This window comes from Myxine glutinosa, chromosome 3, assembly GCF_964187855.1.
Source record: "Myxine glutinosa chromosome 3, kmMyxGlut1.1, whole genome shotgun sequence".
NCBI lineage: Eukaryota > Metazoa > Chordata > Myxini > Myxiniformes > Myxinidae > Myxine > Myxine glutinosa.
The window spans coordinates 34,849,806-34,868,720 of NC_136263.1; the positions used below are offsets into that span (position 1 = coordinate 34,849,806).

Here is an 18,915-nt window from a genome sequence, read left to right on the forward strand (position 1 = left end):
TCCCTCAGATCGGCAGTCTGCAGCCTCCTCACTCCCTGCAGACCTGGACAAAATCACAGACTGGTCAAACAAGTGGAACATGTCTTTCAATCCTGACAAATCTCACACTCTTACTACGTCTCTCCGAAAAGACCGACTGGACAACCCTCCCATCTACTTTCTGAACAATCCTCTCCAAGAAGTTCTGTCACTCAAGCTTTTAGGTCTCACTATCTGCCATGATCTTTCCTGGGAAAACCACATTTCCAATCTTCAAAAAGCCAGTCGCCGAATGGGCATCCTCCGTCGTGCGAAGTCCTTCCTTGGCACACCTGAGCTCCTCACCACATACAAGACTTTCATCCGCAGCTCAATGAAATACTGTTCTCCCCTCTGGGCCGGTGCTCCTGCCTCACACCTAGCTCGTCTTCACGCTGTTGAAACCAAAGCGTTCAGAATCATTGGAATCTCCCGCGATGAAGCTACCTCCGAGGGCCTTTCACTCACTCACCGCAGGCAGGTTGGTGGTCTTTCTGTCTTCTACCGACTCCTCTCCGGCCTTGCTCCCGCCCCACCCCCATTTGGGGGGCTCTGTCCCCCAAATATCCCTACAGGTCACACAAGATCTGCCAGCAACCCTCTTATGGTTAACTGCCAAAATAAAGACTCTTTGCTCACCTTCACTCCTTCATTCCTCTTTTCTCCCGCCTCTGGAACAAACTCCCTCACTCTCTTCAATCCCACTCCTCCCTCCAGGTCCTTAAAACAGCTGTTCACCACCATACCTTATCTTCCCCATCCAAAACCTTGATCTTTTCTACCCCCGCTAATTCACCCCAGATCCACTTTTTTGAAATACCAACTCATTTCCTGGAAGTCCTTGCAGTCTCCTTGTGTTTTATATTTCTCCCACCCTCCACCCCCTTCGCACGCCTCCTCCCCCCACAAGCCCTCTCCCTCCCACAGATCTCCCGATGTCCCTGCTCTAAAATGTTGCGTTTGTGTGCTTCCCCATCTCCCTCCATCTTGTCTCCCGCTCCCCTTATTATATGTTTTATGAGTCTGTTTGATTTTTGTGTGATTAATGTTAGCTGTTTCACCAGCCTCGATCTTGTATACAAAAAAAATAAAAATCCCTCAACAGTTAGGCATGACGCACTGCTCACCAGAATGCTCCGTGGTCATCCAGCATCATGAACATTTGCCAAAAGTCTACTTTCAACTGGACCGAACATGGACGCCGTGAGCAGAATTGTAAGACTGTTAATTATGCCGAAAAGGATGGTGATGATGCAACAATGAGAAAGGAGATAGCAATTGTGACAGACAATGCCGAAGTACTTATCTAGATGCGTTTTGCAAACTCTTCGTCGTCACGCTAAGAGTGGCTCACCACGCCAAGATAATCCAAGGCACTGCAAGCAGGCCAACTGGGTGAGTGGTCCTGCGCCCTTGGGTGCCAGCGCTTTGGATGCCCAAAATAGAAGCCCTTCGCTTGGCCGTACCGCTGGTCCACGTGAGCACCAGGCAGATAAGGTACCAACTGCGTGAGTTTGAGTGGCACTGTAAGCTAAGGAAACAAAATTGTATTCGTAAAAGCGGTATAAACAAAAACTCCCCAGAAATTACTGGCCTTTCGGCAACAGAAACAGATGTCATTCAAACAAATACTTTGAGATTAATTCATTTTGTGTGCAACCTATGGCTGCTGGTTTGCATCATTTCTGCGAGCGCTGATGCAGTGCCCCATGTAGGTTTGCGAAGGAATTTGGAATTTGACCAGGGTGGCGGCGACAGCTAGCATTCTCTTCACCAAGGGCATGGTGATGCCTTTAACTAACGCTGGTAGATGGGATGCCCGTTTAACGTCCATCGGATTTTACGCCACGGGGTTGCAGGCCTTGCGCTGCACGGGACGGGCCTTGCGCTGCGGGGGACGGGCCTTGCGCTGCGGGGGACGGGCCTCGCGCTGCAGTGGGGGTGGGGGGCTGGTGCCACATTGGGGGGGCCTCGTGCCGCAGTGGGGGGGCCTCTCGCCGCAGTGGGGGCCGCACACCGCAGGGGGGGGCTCGTGCCGCAGTGGGGGGCACACACAATGATGGCTGTTAAGAGTGCGTCACCACTGCCAAGGAGACACCAGGCTGACAGTTTATAGTATAGGCCGAGAATCAAACCCAGGCTGGACGGCTCAGAGACGTTTGTGCACTTCTAGGTCTAGGCCATCTTGCCAGTCATACTATGAGATGGCGTTTATGTCTCAAAATCGTTTTGAGCTACCTTCTTGCTGGATATACGAGAGCAGTATGTTAATGACGTTGTTCTGCAGTGTTTGGCTGGCCGTTCCTGTGACAGCATGATGGCTCAGGCTGGACAATCCTGCACACAACATCAATGGCAATTAGACTGTCCTGAGCACTCCGCAGGGTCGCGGGCATGCACGTGGCGAGCAGACCAGGCAAGGCAACCACACCCCTTACCTGATAAAATATTAATCTTCTGAGTTGCCATTTTCAGCTTTTCCTCTGATCCTAACGCAACAAGGAACACGTTTTAAATGGTCATTGCACAGTGTGAATCCAGGAATGTCGATGACTATAAAAGCTGAACATCTTCACCGTCTTACCAAAAGTATTAGGGACGTTAAACTATGCAGGATTATAAATTCACAACCAATTATGCCATTCATAACACAATCACTGTCATTAACACTCCAAAATGTAGGTAGTTGGCATCAGATTATACCACTCCTCCTTCAGAACAAGTTCAGATTCAATGATGGATTAGCCTTTTAAGGTAGGCCTTCAGACCTCATTATCTTCAAGATGTCCTCTAAAATATATCAGCGCTTTCATGGAGACCAGAGAGAAAAGCCAGCCACACTATTATGATCCAGGGACAAACCTAAGTTCAATGTACCTAAGTTCAATTTAGAAAGTTGCTAAGATCCCAGCACCCATGAAAACCAATAACTTTATTTTGAGAAAACTATTTCCCATAATTTTGAATAACACTGGCAAAGAGCAAGATTAATGTTTTCTGATATTTTTCCAGTTATTCTGATAATCCCATTTCCTCCACCACCACCCTCCTTCCACCCACCCAAACATCTCCTGACCACCACCAGCATCCTTCCCAGGCCCACCCCCTGCACCTCCCTACCAACTCCAATCTACACCTCCGCACCACCACTACCTTGTACATCCCCATCACCACCCTACACCTTCCCACCACCACCATGCTCTACCTCCGCACCATCACCACCACGCTCCACCTCCCAAACACCACCATGCTCCACCTCCCCAACACCACCATGCTCCACCTCCCCAACACCATCATCACCACCACCTCAACACCATCACCACCATGCTCCACCTCCACACAACCACCACCTCCACAACATCACCACGCTGCACCTCCCCACCATAACTGTGCTCCACCTCCCCACCATAACTATGCTTCACCTCCCCACCATAACTATGCTCCACCCCCCCCCACCATAACTATGTTCCACCTCCCCCACAATAACTATGCTCCACCTCCCCACCATCAGCACACTCCAATTCCCCACCATCACCACATCCACCATTACCACATCCACCATTACCACATCCACCATGACCACATCCACCATGACCACATCCACCATGACCACATCCACCATGACCACATCCACCATTACCACATCCACCATTACCACATCCACCATTACCACATCCACCACATCCACCATCACCACATCCACCATCACCACATCCACCATCACCACATCCAGTCATCCACCATATCCACAATCACCACATCCACCATCACCACCATCTCCCTATCACCACCAAGCTCCACCTCCCCACCACCTTCCATCAGCTCTTTCCCACCTCATACCCTCCCTCCTTTATCCCTCCTCCTCTGTCCTCCTCCTGTCCTTCCTCTCCATCCCCTTTGTTTGGGAATTAACACGGGCTATGTGGCCCCAGCCTCTGAAGCCGTTTTGAGGCCATAAATCGAGACCAAAGTGACCAATATAGCAATTCTTGGCAAACAGGACTACCAATTTGTCTGAAATGGAAAAGGCCGGATTTATTGAGTGCAACACAATTCACCTTCTTAAAGTCCATGAAATAATTTAAAATGAGAGAACTTAAACTTTTCCCATCACTGCGGACGAGTACATTTGCAAGTATGCAATAATTTCCCTTAAAATTCAAAAAAGTACAAGCTTTGCTTATTTTTGTTCTTTGAGTACCCTTTCCTTGGGTAAAGATGATCAGCATACGCACAGAGTACTTACTGGTTGAATTTTGGATTCCAATCTGAAAGGATTGCTAGCGGCAGAAATATTTCATTCTCAAATGCCACCACGACAGCATTGGTACAACACTGATTTAGGCTGAAGTTTCAAAAAACAAACACCCATTCAGAACAAAGATGAGTAACAGAATGATAACCTGTTAAAACATTGAAGTGATGTTTAACCACTTTGTCCAGCATGTCTCCATTGCTGCACTGTCTGGCGAGAGATGACAGCGCAGCCACAGCACCCTCTGCCAGCTCTGAACTGTTGGACAACAACTGGACTGCAGAAAATAACAAAAAGAACACAAGGAACTGTGAGAAACTGGATTACACCATCACCTCCAACACGTGTTCCTAAATGGTTAGATTGAGTCTTGCGCATCCTGCAGGAATACAGTGAAATCCCGATTTTACGCGAATTCGGATATAACGCGATGAGTCATTGGACCTTTTTTTTTTTTTTTTCCGGAACTTCTTACGGAAATGGAACAAACTGCAAGAAAAAGAAAATATTTTTCGGTGAAAGATAAGCTTCACGCACTTGACGCGTTCAAGACGAAAAGTCAAGCTCAAGTTGCACGAGACCTCGGGATACCTACCGGAATGAAACACTTCGTGGCTGGAAATCTCGAGAAGAAAAGTTACGTGTGTCACTTTGCAAAGTTGAAGAAGAAGCAGGACTAAAAGCTAAACGCCTGAAGACAGCCAAAGATGTCAGCCTCGATGACTCCCTGTACGAGTGGTTTGTTCAAGCTTGCTCAGAAGGCTTTCCAACGTCTGAATGGAGCAAAGAAGAGCTACACCAGTGGCACTCTGCCGACGACGAATGCCCAACACATGAGCACCTGACGGACGCCGAGATCGTCCGCAACGTAACTATAGCACCGGCGGAGGCAAGTGTACCGGTTCTCGAGCCACAAGAAGATGATAATGAAGAGCCCCTACCCCCCAAAAGTGTCTGAAGCCATTGAACACCTCGAGGTGTTCAATTGGCTGGAGACCCAGGAGGTGGACCACATGAAAATCCTCCTACTCAGAAGCATTCTAGATTTCGCTCGCAGCCAGCGACATGCTACGTTCAAGCAAGGAACACTCGATCACTTTTTTAAGAAATAAACTGTAAATGATGATTGCTAATATTCTTGAATGTTTTATTTGTTGTTTTAGGATGTTTTAGGATATTAGGGTAACATTGGGTCAGTTTGAACGCTGATTTTCTTGAACCCGGATTTAGCGCGACCCCACTTTTTTCACGATGACATTTTATGGACCTCAATGATCGCGTTATAACGGGGCCACACTGTATTTGGGGGACAAAGCACAGACAGAGCAGGGGGTGCAAGGCTGGAGAGGAGTCGGCAGAACATAGAAATAATATGTGCAAAATTACAGCAATTATACTATAATTCTCACATACATAATACTCTTTTTCTCTGGTATTATTTTTGAGATGTTCATCGTGAAGACTGTTCATCTGAAAACAACACTGAATATTCACTGCAGAAAAAACATTTCAACAAAGAAATTCAATTTTTTTGTATAAAATGTGATAAGTTAAAATACGAGGCTTCCATATTGGCCGATATTTTTTATGAGAAAGCAGTATGATACAGGAGAGGAAGTGGTGAAAGTACTTTTCTATCTAATAATTACGTTTGGTCTGCAGATTTAAAAAAAAAAAAAATTGTTTTCAATAAAATCACCATAATTAAAAAAAACGAGACAACAATCATGATGGGAAAGAGAAAAATAATAACCTCTTAAAGACTTGCTGATGTCCAGAGCATACTGGCTTAAGTCCAGACTGACAGAAGCAAAAAGGATGTCCACAGCTGTGAAAAAAACAAAAAAACATTAGAGGGTACATGCATCACCATGGTGAGAAGCCCACCCAACCATGGGGCGAGGACCAAGCAACTGCACCCCACCGCAGCGAGAGGCCCGTCCCCCACGGCACGAAGCCCACCACCCCGCTGCGTGAAATCCGTCCACTACGGAGTGAGGCCTGCCCACCCTCCCCCCCACTGCGGCGCGAGGCCCCCCACTGCAGCGCGAGGCCCCCCACTGCGGCGCGAGGCCCCCCACTGTGGCGCGAGGCCCCCCACTGCGGCGCGAGGCCCCCCCACTGTGGCGCGAGGCCCCCCACTGCGGCACGAGCCCCCCCTGCGGTGTGCGGCCCCCACTGCGGCGAGAGGCCCCCCCACTGGGGCGTGAGGCACCCCCACTGCGGCATGAGCCCCCCCACCCACTGTGGTGTGAGCCCCCCACTGCGGTGTGAGCCCCCCCCCCCCACTGCGGTGGTGTGAGCCCCCCCACTGCGGCACGAGGCCCCCCAATGTGGCACCAGCCCCCCACCCCCACTGCAGCGCGAGGCCCGTCCCCCGCAGCGCAAGGCCCGTCCCCCGCAGCGCAAGGCCCGTCCCGTGCAGCGCAAGGCCCGTCCCGTGCAGCGCAAGGCCTGCAACCCCGTGGCATAAAATCCGTCCCAAACACGGCGCAAGGCCCATCCCCATCCCCCGCAGCACAAAGCCCACAACCCCGCGGCGCGAGGCCTGCCACCCCCTACCCCCCTCCCCACTGCGGTGCAAGGCCCGCCCAACCGTGGCGTGAGGCCCACCCCAGTGGTGCGAGGACCGCCCCACCACACAGGCAAGGCCCACCCCACAGTGTTGCGAGGTCCGCCCAAATGTGGCATGAGGCAGCATGGTACAAACCTTTTAAAGAGAGTTCTGGACTGCGAAGAAGTGCTTTGAGCAGAGCTGGAAGCAGAAGAGAGTTGAACTCTTTATGAGACAAAAGCTTCAATAGGGGAGAGAAATGGACCTGAAAAAAAGGAATGATGTTTTTTTTTAAAGACAAAATGGATCAATATTTTCCATGCATGAAAGGAAAAGATAGGTGAAGAGAAGTCCATAAGGAATATGATAAATTACGAGGTAGAGAGGTATTGTAGAAACAGTGTTGAGAAAGCCAGCATACCAGCAAATATTCTGGTGGCTTGGTCCTGGTCTGGAGGATGTTGCGAACATACAAGTGGGCCAGCTGCGTGACCACCCCATTTTGCAACTTATTTGGATCCATGTGCCGAGCCAGAGCAGCAGCCATAACCACGGAAGATGGGCCTCTGTCCCGTTGAAGAATAGTCTCCAACATTTGCTCTTCCAGATGAGGATGCTGTGTACACAGGCAGGATTATGTATAACGGTACGTAATATGTATGTACTCGCTCAATGAGCAACGAGTCACTTCAAAAGCAGTACCTCATCCCAAAGTTTCTTTAGACTCTTGGTGGCTGCCTGCCGGACACTGCGTTTGGGGCTTCCTTGAGTTTCACTGAACAAGTCAGCCTGGAAGTCAACCTACCAGAATACCAACACACCAATGGCTGAATAATTTGCAATGTACTCACTTTTTGTTAACATTCAGGCTAGAGGACTGGAAAAAAAGACCATGAGTACCAGCCTCGTCCACAAGTCTTTATCTTGACCGACGAAGGCTGGAGCAAGAATGCACGTCCAATTGAGCACGAATGCTGCACCTGATGCACTGCTCTTACTGCAATGAGACACGAGCACATATGCCTGTGAGTAATGCAATGTGCATAGGCTGCAACTTCCAATGATGCCAAAGTCAAGTTGGCAAAACTCCCAAAGGTCGAAAACATCACACGCTAAGCAAAGACCCTAATTTGAGACGGAAGCATGCGTACAGACATTAGCAAGATGTGTCAGAGACACCGTGAAGATTAACAAGCCCAGCGAACCTTGGAGATCCCGAAGACGTAAGAAGACCAGGAAAAGACACCAATGAAAGCAAGCAGCGTACAGTTGCCTCCGGTTGAGTCTTTGCAAGGATCCGGACAACTTCGAGGACAGCTCGTCGAGAAGTAGAATCTCTGAAGGATGCAAATGACATGTACAAGGAATATGGATGCCCATAAAGGAAGAATAAAACATATTGTTGTGGAAATGGCTCCTCGGGGCTCATAATGCTTAGTATATAGCAGTTATTTCCTTAAAACTAATGTTTAGAGAAGCGTGAAGCAATTAGTCATGTTATTAGATATGCATCACTTAGATATCTCATTAGATGATGTCCACCCATCCCAATGTCTGCATCTAACATTACCCACCCTTTTGACTCCATTTTTACTGTTATACTCTCTGTAAGCTGTCATTTATGTTATTTTAAGCGTTCCTCAGGCCCTGAGGCACCAGATGAGCGGGAAAAGTCATGGCTGCCACGTTGACCACAAGCAGCCCTGTCCGGTGAGGCCGGGAAGGGTTGGCCCCACACACGAACAGGCTCACGGCTCTATGGTGAGTGAAGGGAGCGATGTGGCATGTCATTGTTGCCTGCAGCCATAAAAGGCAGCGTAACAATGGAAGTTGTAGAATAATACGCTAAACCACAAGCAGAGGGGTGTGCCGAGATTGCTCGCCCAAACACCTGAGCAACGCCACGCAAAGGCTTGCGCCTCGGCCTTCTTACTCCTCTTAGGAGGCACGAGACGTTTACCGGCCCGAGCTGTCGGGTCTCCTCAGAACTCATCCTGCAGGCAGTCGGGTTTATCCCAAAAACTCTTCTGTCTTGTCCTTCCTGCTTTGTCTATCTCAAGTGACGTGTCTGTCTGGGCCCTAAAGCTTAGATAAGTAAGGCTCCCCTTCGACGTTTGCTCCGTGGGTGTATATGATCAGCAAAGGGTACGGAGTTTATTTATTACATGCTTGTTTGCCTTCCTTGTGCTCCCTTCCCCGTGACCATTGTTCCATTATTAAATATACTGGTCTCAGAGGTTAATTCTGGCTGTTGTGGTTCCTCATTGGTGATCAAGAAAAACTTGCCGAGAGATAATTGGCTGCGGCATACAATTCAGCATATGCAGACCGCGTTGCACGTCAGGCTCAGTCGGACTAATTAGAATGAAAACGTGATTTCAAAGTTCATGCTCAACTTTATTGTCATGAATTTATTAACTCATAATAGGAAACCACAACCATCCTCGACCATGTTGTCGAACGTCGACCGAGACACTCAATTTTTTTTTTTACTTCCGCCCTCACTTTTCACTTTTTATTTGTCTGTAAATTTGTTTTCTCCGCAACCACTTTAGCGATCAACACAAAACTTTCAACATAAAAGTGCCTACCCATGGAGAAATTTTGAACAAAATTACATGGTGGTTGATTGGAAAATGCAGCCGGCGTTCCAAAAAAAAAAAACGTTTTATACAGGCATGGGTTGCAGGGTGTTTCGCGGAACAGGAATAAATGACCTTGATCTCGCTACGTAAGGCCTCAACCGAATAAATAGAAAATGAAATCTAAAGAAAAAATGCAAAATAATTATCAGAGCAATGCGATGTTAAATGCAGCAGAAGGAAACGATGTTACAGTCGCAGGACTATTTTGGGCTTGATTCAAGATCAAGTAACCACTGCCAAGCTATGGGAATCTAATATTTCCAAAAATATACTTCAGGCAAGCAAATATCCCATGGTCATGAACAAAAAATAGGGGGGTCCAGAAACCCTGGGCACATTTTGAAGAACGATACCTGGAACAAACAACTAAGTTTATTATTGTTCATTGGTGCAAAACAAAACATTATTACTCGTTAAACAGTCTAATCAGTCTAATATACATGAAACAGATCAGTTCAAATGTTCAAACTGCTTTCCTTCATTGTCTATACACAGCTGTAACTGTGACAAAACACTCTGACACACGGTTCTGCATGTTTCAGCCGTTAAGGCAGCAGTCTCATTACGGATGAATTGTTTCAAGTCTCCAAGGGTCATAGGATTCCTCACATACACTTTGTGTTTGAGGGAAACCCGCAAAGGAAAAAAAATCACAAGGTGTTATATCGCAAGACAGCGGCAGCCATTCAACCGGACCACGACGGCCAATCCATTTGTTTGTAAAGTTCAAATCAAGGGCCTAGTGTACACTGGCAGCATAATGAGCATCATGCATGAACCACATTTGGCCATCATTGAGTGGTAATACATGCTGCTCAAACATAAAGGTAATTTGCAGCATTCACATTTTCTTCGAAAAATATTGGTCCCTCAAGGCCTCCAGAAGAAATTCCTGCCCAGACTGACATCCCAGCTTGATACTGGCCGTTGTGCTCAACAGTAAATCGTGGTTTGTCTACTGCCCATAACACGCTGTTATGACGATTCACAGAACCAGATAAAGTAAACTTGGATTCAACTGACCACAATATCCTGTTCTGCAAATCATTGTCCATATCCATTAACCCAAGCAATATCTCACATGCCTCAATGCACCTGTCAAAACATCCTCAGATAGTTGGTGAATTAATCTGGGTATGTATGGTTTCGCATTAAGGTCTTTGAGTATTCTTCGAATCGATTTATCGGCTTATGTTGGTGACGTTTGATAAACGACGAGTTGATAATGGTGTGTTCCTGTCGAGTTGTTGAATGACCGCTCTGCTTTCCTAAGTTCGAACAGTGCGAGGCCTACCTGGTGACTGTTTTGGAAGAATGCTGCCGGTTTCATCAAACTGCTCGTCACCCCTCAGCCCAAATTGGGCTAAGGGGTATTGTCGTCACGGGCGTCCGTCAACTTTTGGTTTCCCTCAATTTCAAGAACGGCTTGTCCGATTAAATCCATTTTTGCAGTGTGTGTTGGGGTTGAGTAGAGGAAGGGGCCCGCTGCGATTTTCAATATGGCCGCCACGGGCGCCATCTTGAAATTGGTTTCCGTCAATTTCGAGCAGAACGGCTTGTCCGATTAAATACACGTTTGCAGTGTGTGTTGGGGTTGAGTAGAGGAAGGTGCCTTTCGAAAATGGGCAGGCTGCGATTTTCAATATGGCCGCCACGGCAGCCATCTTGAAATTGGTTTCCGTCAATTTCGAGATGCACGGCTTGTCCGATTAAATCCATTTTTGCAGTGTGTGTTCGGGTTGATTAGAGGAAGGTTCAAGGGCGCGCTGCGATTTTCAATATGGCCGCTACGGCAGCCATCTTGAAATTGGTTTCCGTCAATTTCAAGCAGAACGGCTTGTCCGGTTAAATCCATTTTTGCAGTGTGTGTTGGGGTTGAGTAGAGGAAGGTTCCTTTCGAAAATGGGCACGCTGCGATTTTCAATATGGCCGCCACGGCAGCCATCTTCAAATTGGTTTCCAGCATGCATGGGCTGAGGGGTTATGCCCGCATTGCGGTGCTATTTATTTATTCTGCCGATGGTTCTTCTGTCAATTGTTACGGATTCGTCACTTCCACCTTTGTTGTTATTATATACTTGTAGGATTTTTAGTTTCAGGTAATATTGTTGTTAAGATTTCTGTGTGACATTGAGTTGACTTTAGTAAAAGGTAAAAAGAAATGTTTGTGGAGGAAAAAGAAAAACGCAAAGAAACCGGAAGAGGAGGCAGGAGAAAAATCGGCGGGGGAAGGAGACAGCCGGGAGTCGCATCGAGGCTGCGAGCAGACTTCCTCGATATTGGTTGCGAATGAATTGAGGCTTCCCGTGAAAGGGATTGCCCGCTACATCGTCCCATATTGTGATTGACAGTGAGACATGAGTAATGAACATGGAGCAGCAACGAAGGCTGGAAAGGGTGGAAATGCGAATGGTTCGGTGTATGTGTGGAGTATCGTTGAGAGAGAGGAAGACAAATGATGAATTGCGAAAGATGATGGGAATAGAGGCTGTGATGGATGCTGTGAAGAGAAACAGGTTGAGATGGTTTGGTCATGTGTTGAGGAAGGATGAAAGTGACTGGTTGAGAAGAGTGATGGAAATGAATGTAGAAGGAAGTAGAGGACAGGGAAGACCGAGAAAGACTTGGCTAAAGATGGTGGAAGAAGAAATGCGAGCAAGGGGGTTAACAAGGGGAGATGCAGAAAATAGGGCAAAATGGAGAAGATTGTCATGGGGACCGCAAGGCTAACCCCCGCTCCAGCAGGGAAAATGGCCTTAAAATGCATGCTGTTATTGTCGTTGTATCGTCCCATATTGTGATTGCAATGAAACCTGCGTCTCAGGTTTTGGTACCGAGCGTGAACTATTGTTGGCGGGAAAGCAAGCGCCTCCATTACAGGCCGATCCGCCATTTTTCCTCGAAGAGGCAGTCCGCCTGGTGCATCTTGTTTTGTCGATGGGATTCCCATAATCGACATCATCGGTCTTAACTCCTCAACCTCAACCCTCCCTCCCCCTTCCAAGGTTGTCCCAACTTTACTCTCACCTTCCTCCTCCCGCTCATAAAAGCAAATGAGCATTAGTATGTCAAAACAGCGGAATATATCACGTTTTCTGCTCCCCTATCATGCTATCCCCAACTTCACATCAACCCGTCCCATCGCCTGTTCAACTCACAACTTCAGAAAATAGTCGGAAATAATAGCAAACCTGCATAACATCCGTAATGAAAGCGCTGCTCGAGAGAAAAGGCAATAAAGGGTTCCAAAGGGTAATTATAAAGGGTTCCTAAATTGGTGGCCTTAGTACATAGTCCGTGGGCTGAGTAGGGTTTACATGCACCCCCCCCCCCCCCCCCCCACAACTTAACTTCCCGGGTATGTCCATGTACCCCCCACCCTAGGGGTTAGGAAAAACCATGTTAACAGAAAAAAAAACTCATTCCCAAGGTACCTCCCACGCATATTTTGATGTTACCCCCCCCCCCCCCCCCATGTGTCAGTGATTTCCAAAAATTAGGGGTAGGCGAAATTCAAATGGCCATAACTTTTTACCTAGTCATCCTATGGTTGCATATGACCCCTCAAAATGTTTGTCCTGGGACACTCTTTACAATGATATGTTATATGCAAATGAGGTCACTAATGAGGTCACCAGAGGTCAAACTACGAGGGAATGAGTTTTTTTCTGTTAACATGGTTTTTCCTAACCCCTAGGGTGGGGGGTACATGGACATACCCGGGAAGTTAAGTTGTGGGGGGGGGGGGGGGGTGCATGTAAACCCTACTCAGCCCACGGACTAACATAAATTGTGGGTGGAGTCAGGCAAAATGGCCAACCAATGAGTGGAACTTGCACGCATGGACACACGCACGGATCCTTTTCTAGTATAAACTCTGAATCGTTTAAATGTTTGCGTGTAGGCTATAAAGTGATACGTTTTCCAATAACTCATGACAAAGTTATAAAAACTAACAAACAAAACAGCAGATCATTTGTAAAACCATCACAGTAGTCGTGGACGATGCACCGGGAAAAGCGAACTAAGAAGGAAGAAGCAAGTTTCGAAAATAGCTGCAAATGAAAAGGGAAGATTCCTGACCTGTAGCGAAACGGTGTGTAACACAGGACCTTGCAAACCACTTTCACCACGTTTTCAGAAATTGCTGCAGGAAAACGTTGCGTTTTTATTGTGGTTGAAGAAAAATAATAACAAGAGAACATTGACAGATGGATCATAATTATGAAGAGGTTGTGAACCTAAACACGATGATTTTCTATTGCCAAAGCTGGTACTGATACTACTGGCAATACTACTACTACTACTACTACAACTATTATTATTCCCACCTTGTTTTGTGGCCTGGGGACGTATTTGGTCCAAGCCTTTCACAAACTGACTGTCCATGCCTGGCGTTAGACCGAAGGTGGCAAGAATTAGAAATTTGTTCAGGGTGTCGGTGATAGCTCGTCTTAGTGTTAAGAAAGACACCATGGGATATTTAACATCCACAACAACCACTGTCAGCAAACAGGTTATCCAGTTTCGGGTCCTGATGGAAGGCACATGCGTACACACACGCGCACACAAACACACCTCTCACCAGAGGACCTGGGTTCGATTCCTGGTCTGGGCGGGTAATTTTCCCACATATGTCAATTAATTAGTTATATAATCCCGTTCATTAATTTAATTATTTCTACACCCCCAGTGGTGTTTGTAATATATACTGTATTCTTGATATTTGTTCATCTACAAAGGACGTCAAGAACGAAATATTTGTTCATCTACAAGGGACGTCAAGAACCAACAAGAAAACAAGCAGAGAATCTCAAAGCTGCTGATTAACAATATTTTGCTAGTTCAGCTTTAAAGCCATTTTTTAACAAACATAGTACACTCTGCCGTAGGTGTGATGCGTGTTCAACAAGTAGAGAAATGTGCAAATTAACCCAGAGGAAAATAGTATTGGAACAGTGGTGTGTGAATGTCCGACGTACCGATGTTGGATAGTGCCGGGACAGACCCATGGAAGATCGATACCCTCTCTGTAATACTCGAGGTTGTGACATTATTCGCCAGCCGCCGTAACAGCTCGGCTCCCTGACATCGACACCAAACATACAAGCATTTATTACATGATGACCAAGAGTTTAAAATAAAAAATAAACTGCAGGGCTACGATCAGCTGATCACTGATGGTTGCCGGTGTAGCCAACTTGTAATAATAGGCCAATTGGTAGAACTTGAAATTCTGTATCATGAAAAAAATTGTGGAAAAATATGGAAAATGAAATAACTGAATATTGAAAAATATTTAAGTAATGGAAAATCGAAAAAATTATTTCATTGCAAATTTAAAATGGAAAATAAATCAATAAAAATAAACAATTGAAAATTGAAAAACATTTAAATAATGGAAATTTGGAAATATTATTAATTAATTAATTAATTAGAAATAAACAATTGAAAATGTGAAAAATTTAAATAATTGAAAATTGAACAATCAAATAATGGGAAAAAAATTCTTCAAAAACGGATACCACGGATACCAAATCGAAACACTTAATGCCTCCCCCTAAAATCTAAGTTACAATGATTGCTTCGTCTTCAAGTGTTTATATACCTAATCTAAATAAACACAAGCACTAATCAATCAAATGTACTCTTGACAGATCGCGAGTACTGCCAGAGAGGCTTCCTGACAAGGGTTGTGCTGCCAGGTTCCAGGTGGCAGGAACTTTGGAATTTGTTCAGGGAGCCAGCGATAACTCGCCTACTCTTTAGGTAAAACACCTTGGGGGGGGGGAGGCTTTAAGGAATGAATCTCAAAAAAACATTGTTCAACTTGCACACAACTTCTTATATCAAAACTTTCCAATCGCTCTCGCCCCTCCCCCCATTCCCCATTCCCCATTCCCCATTCCCCATTCCCCATCAACACCAACATTTCACATTTGTATTAAACTTTAATCGTGGCATACCTAATTCAATAAAACCAGGTTCAAACTCTCTACCTTTATCCGCACATCCCAGTATCATGAAAGAAGCTTCCAATCGAGTCTTACAAAGAGCAAGTACTTTCTCTAAACAGAATTAAAGAGCAGATTATTTGAATGGAAGCTGAGCATGTTAGCATTTGTTCTGATCCTCCTTTTCCCTTCATAAGGGGTGAGGTCCAATGGTACCAAAGCTTTTGTCCTGCCTTGACCATGATCTTCCTCCACTCCCCTCTTTCCTCAGCCAACTCTAGGCTCATCTGCACACCAATCTCCATTCTCTCTTCCCCCATCCGCACTAAGTGTCCAGCACATCTCAGCCAGCATTTCACCAATCTCCCCATCAAGCTCATCTGCACACCAATCTCCATTCTCTCTTCCCCCATCCGCACTAAGTGTCCAGCACATCTCAGCCAGCATTTCCACCAATCTCCCCATCAAGCTCATCTGCACACCAATCTCCATTCTCTCTTCCCCCATCCGCACTAAGTGTCCAGCACATCTCAGCCAGCATTTCACCAATCTCCCCATCAAGCTCATCTGCACACCAATCTCCATTCTCTCTTCCCCCATCCGCACCAAGTGTCCAGCACATCTCAGCCAGCATTTCACCAATCTCCCCATCAAGCTCATCTGCACACCAATCTCTCTTCCCCCATCCGCACCAAGTGTCCAGCACATCTCAGTCAGCATTTCACCAATCTTCCCATCAAGCTCATCTGCACACCAATCCCCATTCTCTCTTCCCCCATCCGCACCAAGTGTCCAGCACATCTCAGCCAGCATTTCACCAATCTCCCCCATCAAGCTCATCTGCACACCAATCTCCATTCTCTCTTCCCCCATCCGCACCAAGTGTCCAGCACATCTCAGCCAGCATTTCACCAATCTCCCCATCAAGCTCATCTGCACACTAATCTCCATTCTCTCTTCCCCCATCCGCACTAAGTGTCCAGCACATCTCAGCCAGCATTTCACCAATCTCCCCATCAAGCTCATCTGCACACCAATCTCCATTCTCTCTTTCCCCATCCGCACCAAGTGTCCAGCACATCTCAGCCAGCATTTCACCAATCTCCCCATCAAGCTCATCTGCACACCAATCTCCATTCTCTCTTTCCCCATCCGCACCAAGTGTCCAGCACATCTCAGCCAGCATTTCACCAATCTCCCCATCAAGCTCATCTGCACACCAATCTCCATTCTCTCTTCCCCCATCCACACAAAGTGTCCAGCACATCTCAGCCAGCATTTCACCAATCTCCCCATGAAGCTCATCTGCACACCAATCTCCATTCTCTCTTCCCCCATCCACACCAAGTGTCCAGCACATCTCAGCCAGCATTTCACCAATCTCCCCATCAAGCTCATCTGCACACCAATCTCCATTCTCTTTCCCCATCCGCACCAAGTGTCCAGCACATCTCAGCCAGCATTTCACCAATCTCCCCATCAAGCTCATCTGCACACCAATCTCAATTCTCTCTTCCCCCATCCACACCAAGTGTCCAGCACATCTCAGCCAGTATTTCACCAATCTCCATTCTCTCTTCCCCCATCCGCACCAAGTGTCCAGCACATCTCAGCCAGCATTTCACCAATCTCCCCATCAAGCTCATCTGCACACCAATCTCCATTCTCTCGTCCCCCATCCGCACCAAGTGTCCAGCACATCTCAGCCAGCATTTCACCAATCTCCCCATCAAGCTCATCTGCACACCAATCTCCATTCTCTCTTCCCCCATCCGCACCAAGTGTCCAGCACATCTCAGCCAGCATTTCACCAATCTCCCCATCAAGCTCATCTGCACACCAATCTCCATTCTCTCTTCCCCCATCCACACCAAGTGTCCAGCACATCTCAGCCAGCATTTCACCAATCTCCCCATGAAGCTCATCTGCACACCAATCTCCATTCTCTCTTCCCCCATCCGCACCAAGTGTCCAGCACATCTCAGCCAGCATTTCACCAATCTCCCCATGAAGCTCATCTGCACACCAATCTCCATTCTCTCTTCCCCCATCCGCACCAAGGGTCCAGCACATCTCAGCCAGTATTTCACCAATCTCCCCATCAAGCTCATCTGCACACCAATCTCCATTCTCTCTTCCCCCATCCGCACCAAGTGTCCAGCACATCTCAGCCAGCATTTCACCAATCTCCCCATCAAGCTCATCTGCACACCAATCTCCATTCTCTCTTCCCCCATCCGCACCAAGTGTCCAGCACATCTCAGCCAGCATTTCACCAATCTTCCCATCAAGCTCATCTGCACACCAATCTCCATTCTCTCTTCCCCCATCCGCACCAAGTGTCCAGCACATCTCAGCCAGCATTTCACCAATCTCCCCATCAAGCTCATCTGCACACCAATCTCCATTCTCTCTTCCCCCATCCGCACCAAGTGTCCAGCACATCTCAGCCAGCATTTCAGCAATCTCCCCATCAAGCTCATCTGCACACCAATCTCCATTCTCTCTTTCCCCATCCACACCAAGTGTCCAGCACATCTCAGCCAGCATTTCACCAATCTCCCCATCAAGCTCATCTGCACACCAATCTCCATTCTCTCTTTCCCCATCCACACCAAGTGTCCAGCACATCTCAGCCAGCATTTCACCAATCTCCCCATGAAGCTCATCTGCACACCAATCTCCATTCTCTCTTCCCCCATCCACACCAAGTGTCCAGCCCATTTCAGCCGGAATTTCACCAATACACCAACAATAACCTTCCAATCTCGCTCCTCCATTTTGCATATTTGTACAAATTGATGCAAAACGTCAAAGTGCAAGCTCGATATGAAACATCATACACTCTATGCCCCTTTAGCTTTACCTGTATAATCTGATGGTGCCGTCAAACTCTAAAACAGCTCTTTTAGATACATTAAAGAGTTTGGAACACTTTACAAGCACAGATTGGGAAGAGTGAGCAGCTGTGGGAATGGAAGCCACACAAACGAATGGAGCAACAACCAAATGGTCACCACACAACACAATCCTTCTCACATTCAAAGGGATAATCATGGAATGATGCCACACACACATTTGAATGTTGTTCATTTAGATACAAGCACCGTTTTGTAGTTCATCTATAATTCCGTTTTATTGTGACGACCATCGCGCCTAAACATAAAACAAAAGCTATTGTATCATGAACAAGCATATGGTAAAGAAGAGCGACATCTGTTCAGGACGGTGTGCTCTAGGATGCGGCACCCTCTCAGCAATAGTGCCTTGCGAGCTGTAAAAGTATCGTACTTTTGGTCCACAAGAGCACTCTTGAGTCGAGGTTAGTTACGTTTGCTTCCACGTTGCCATTGCATTCCAATATGGATAGCTAACAACTAAGGAACCACAAAGACACAAGTGTAATAAATACAATATTACTATTAGATAACGTGAACCCGCAACCATTTCTATGTTTCTCTCTTCCCACGATTATATTCTCTCCCATGA

At 46.8% G+C, this 18,915-nt stretch overlaps 1 protein-coding gene across 3 annotated transcripts in view; it reads right to left on the minus strand.

The window, feature by feature from the left end:
- The window catches only part of GCN1 (GCN1 activator of EIF2AK4), a 99,186-nt gene that overhangs the window by 80,161 nt on the left and 110 nt on the right, over positions 1-18,915 (minus strand). For 2 of the 3 annotated variants that reach the window (XM_068103293.2, XM_068103297.2), the window contains exons 2-14: positions 14,455-14,557; positions 13,804-13,863; positions 13,556-13,619; positions 8,033-8,164; positions 7,728-7,824; positions 7,530-7,628; positions 7,249-7,443; positions 6,984-7,092; positions 6,027-6,101; positions 4,422-4,550; positions 2,457-2,507; positions 2,257-2,355; positions 1,373-1,549 (exon numbers count right to left, since the gene is read on the minus strand). In XM_068103293.2, coding sequence (XP_067959394.2) covers positions 1,373-1,549; positions 2,257-2,355; positions 2,457-2,507; positions 4,422-4,550; positions 6,027-6,101; positions 6,984-7,092; positions 7,249-7,443; positions 7,530-7,628; positions 7,728-7,824; positions 8,033-8,164; positions 13,556-13,619; positions 13,804-13,863; positions 14,455-14,557 — 1,390 coding nt within the window. The remainder of the gene's footprint in view (positions 1-1,372; positions 1,550-2,256; positions 2,356-2,456; positions 2,508-4,421; positions 4,551-6,026; positions 6,102-6,983; positions 7,093-7,248; positions 7,444-7,529; positions 7,629-7,727; positions 7,825-8,032; positions 8,165-13,555; positions 13,620-13,803; positions 13,864-14,454; positions 14,558-18,915) is intronic. The other variant, XM_068103295.2, reaches the window with a different exon arrangement.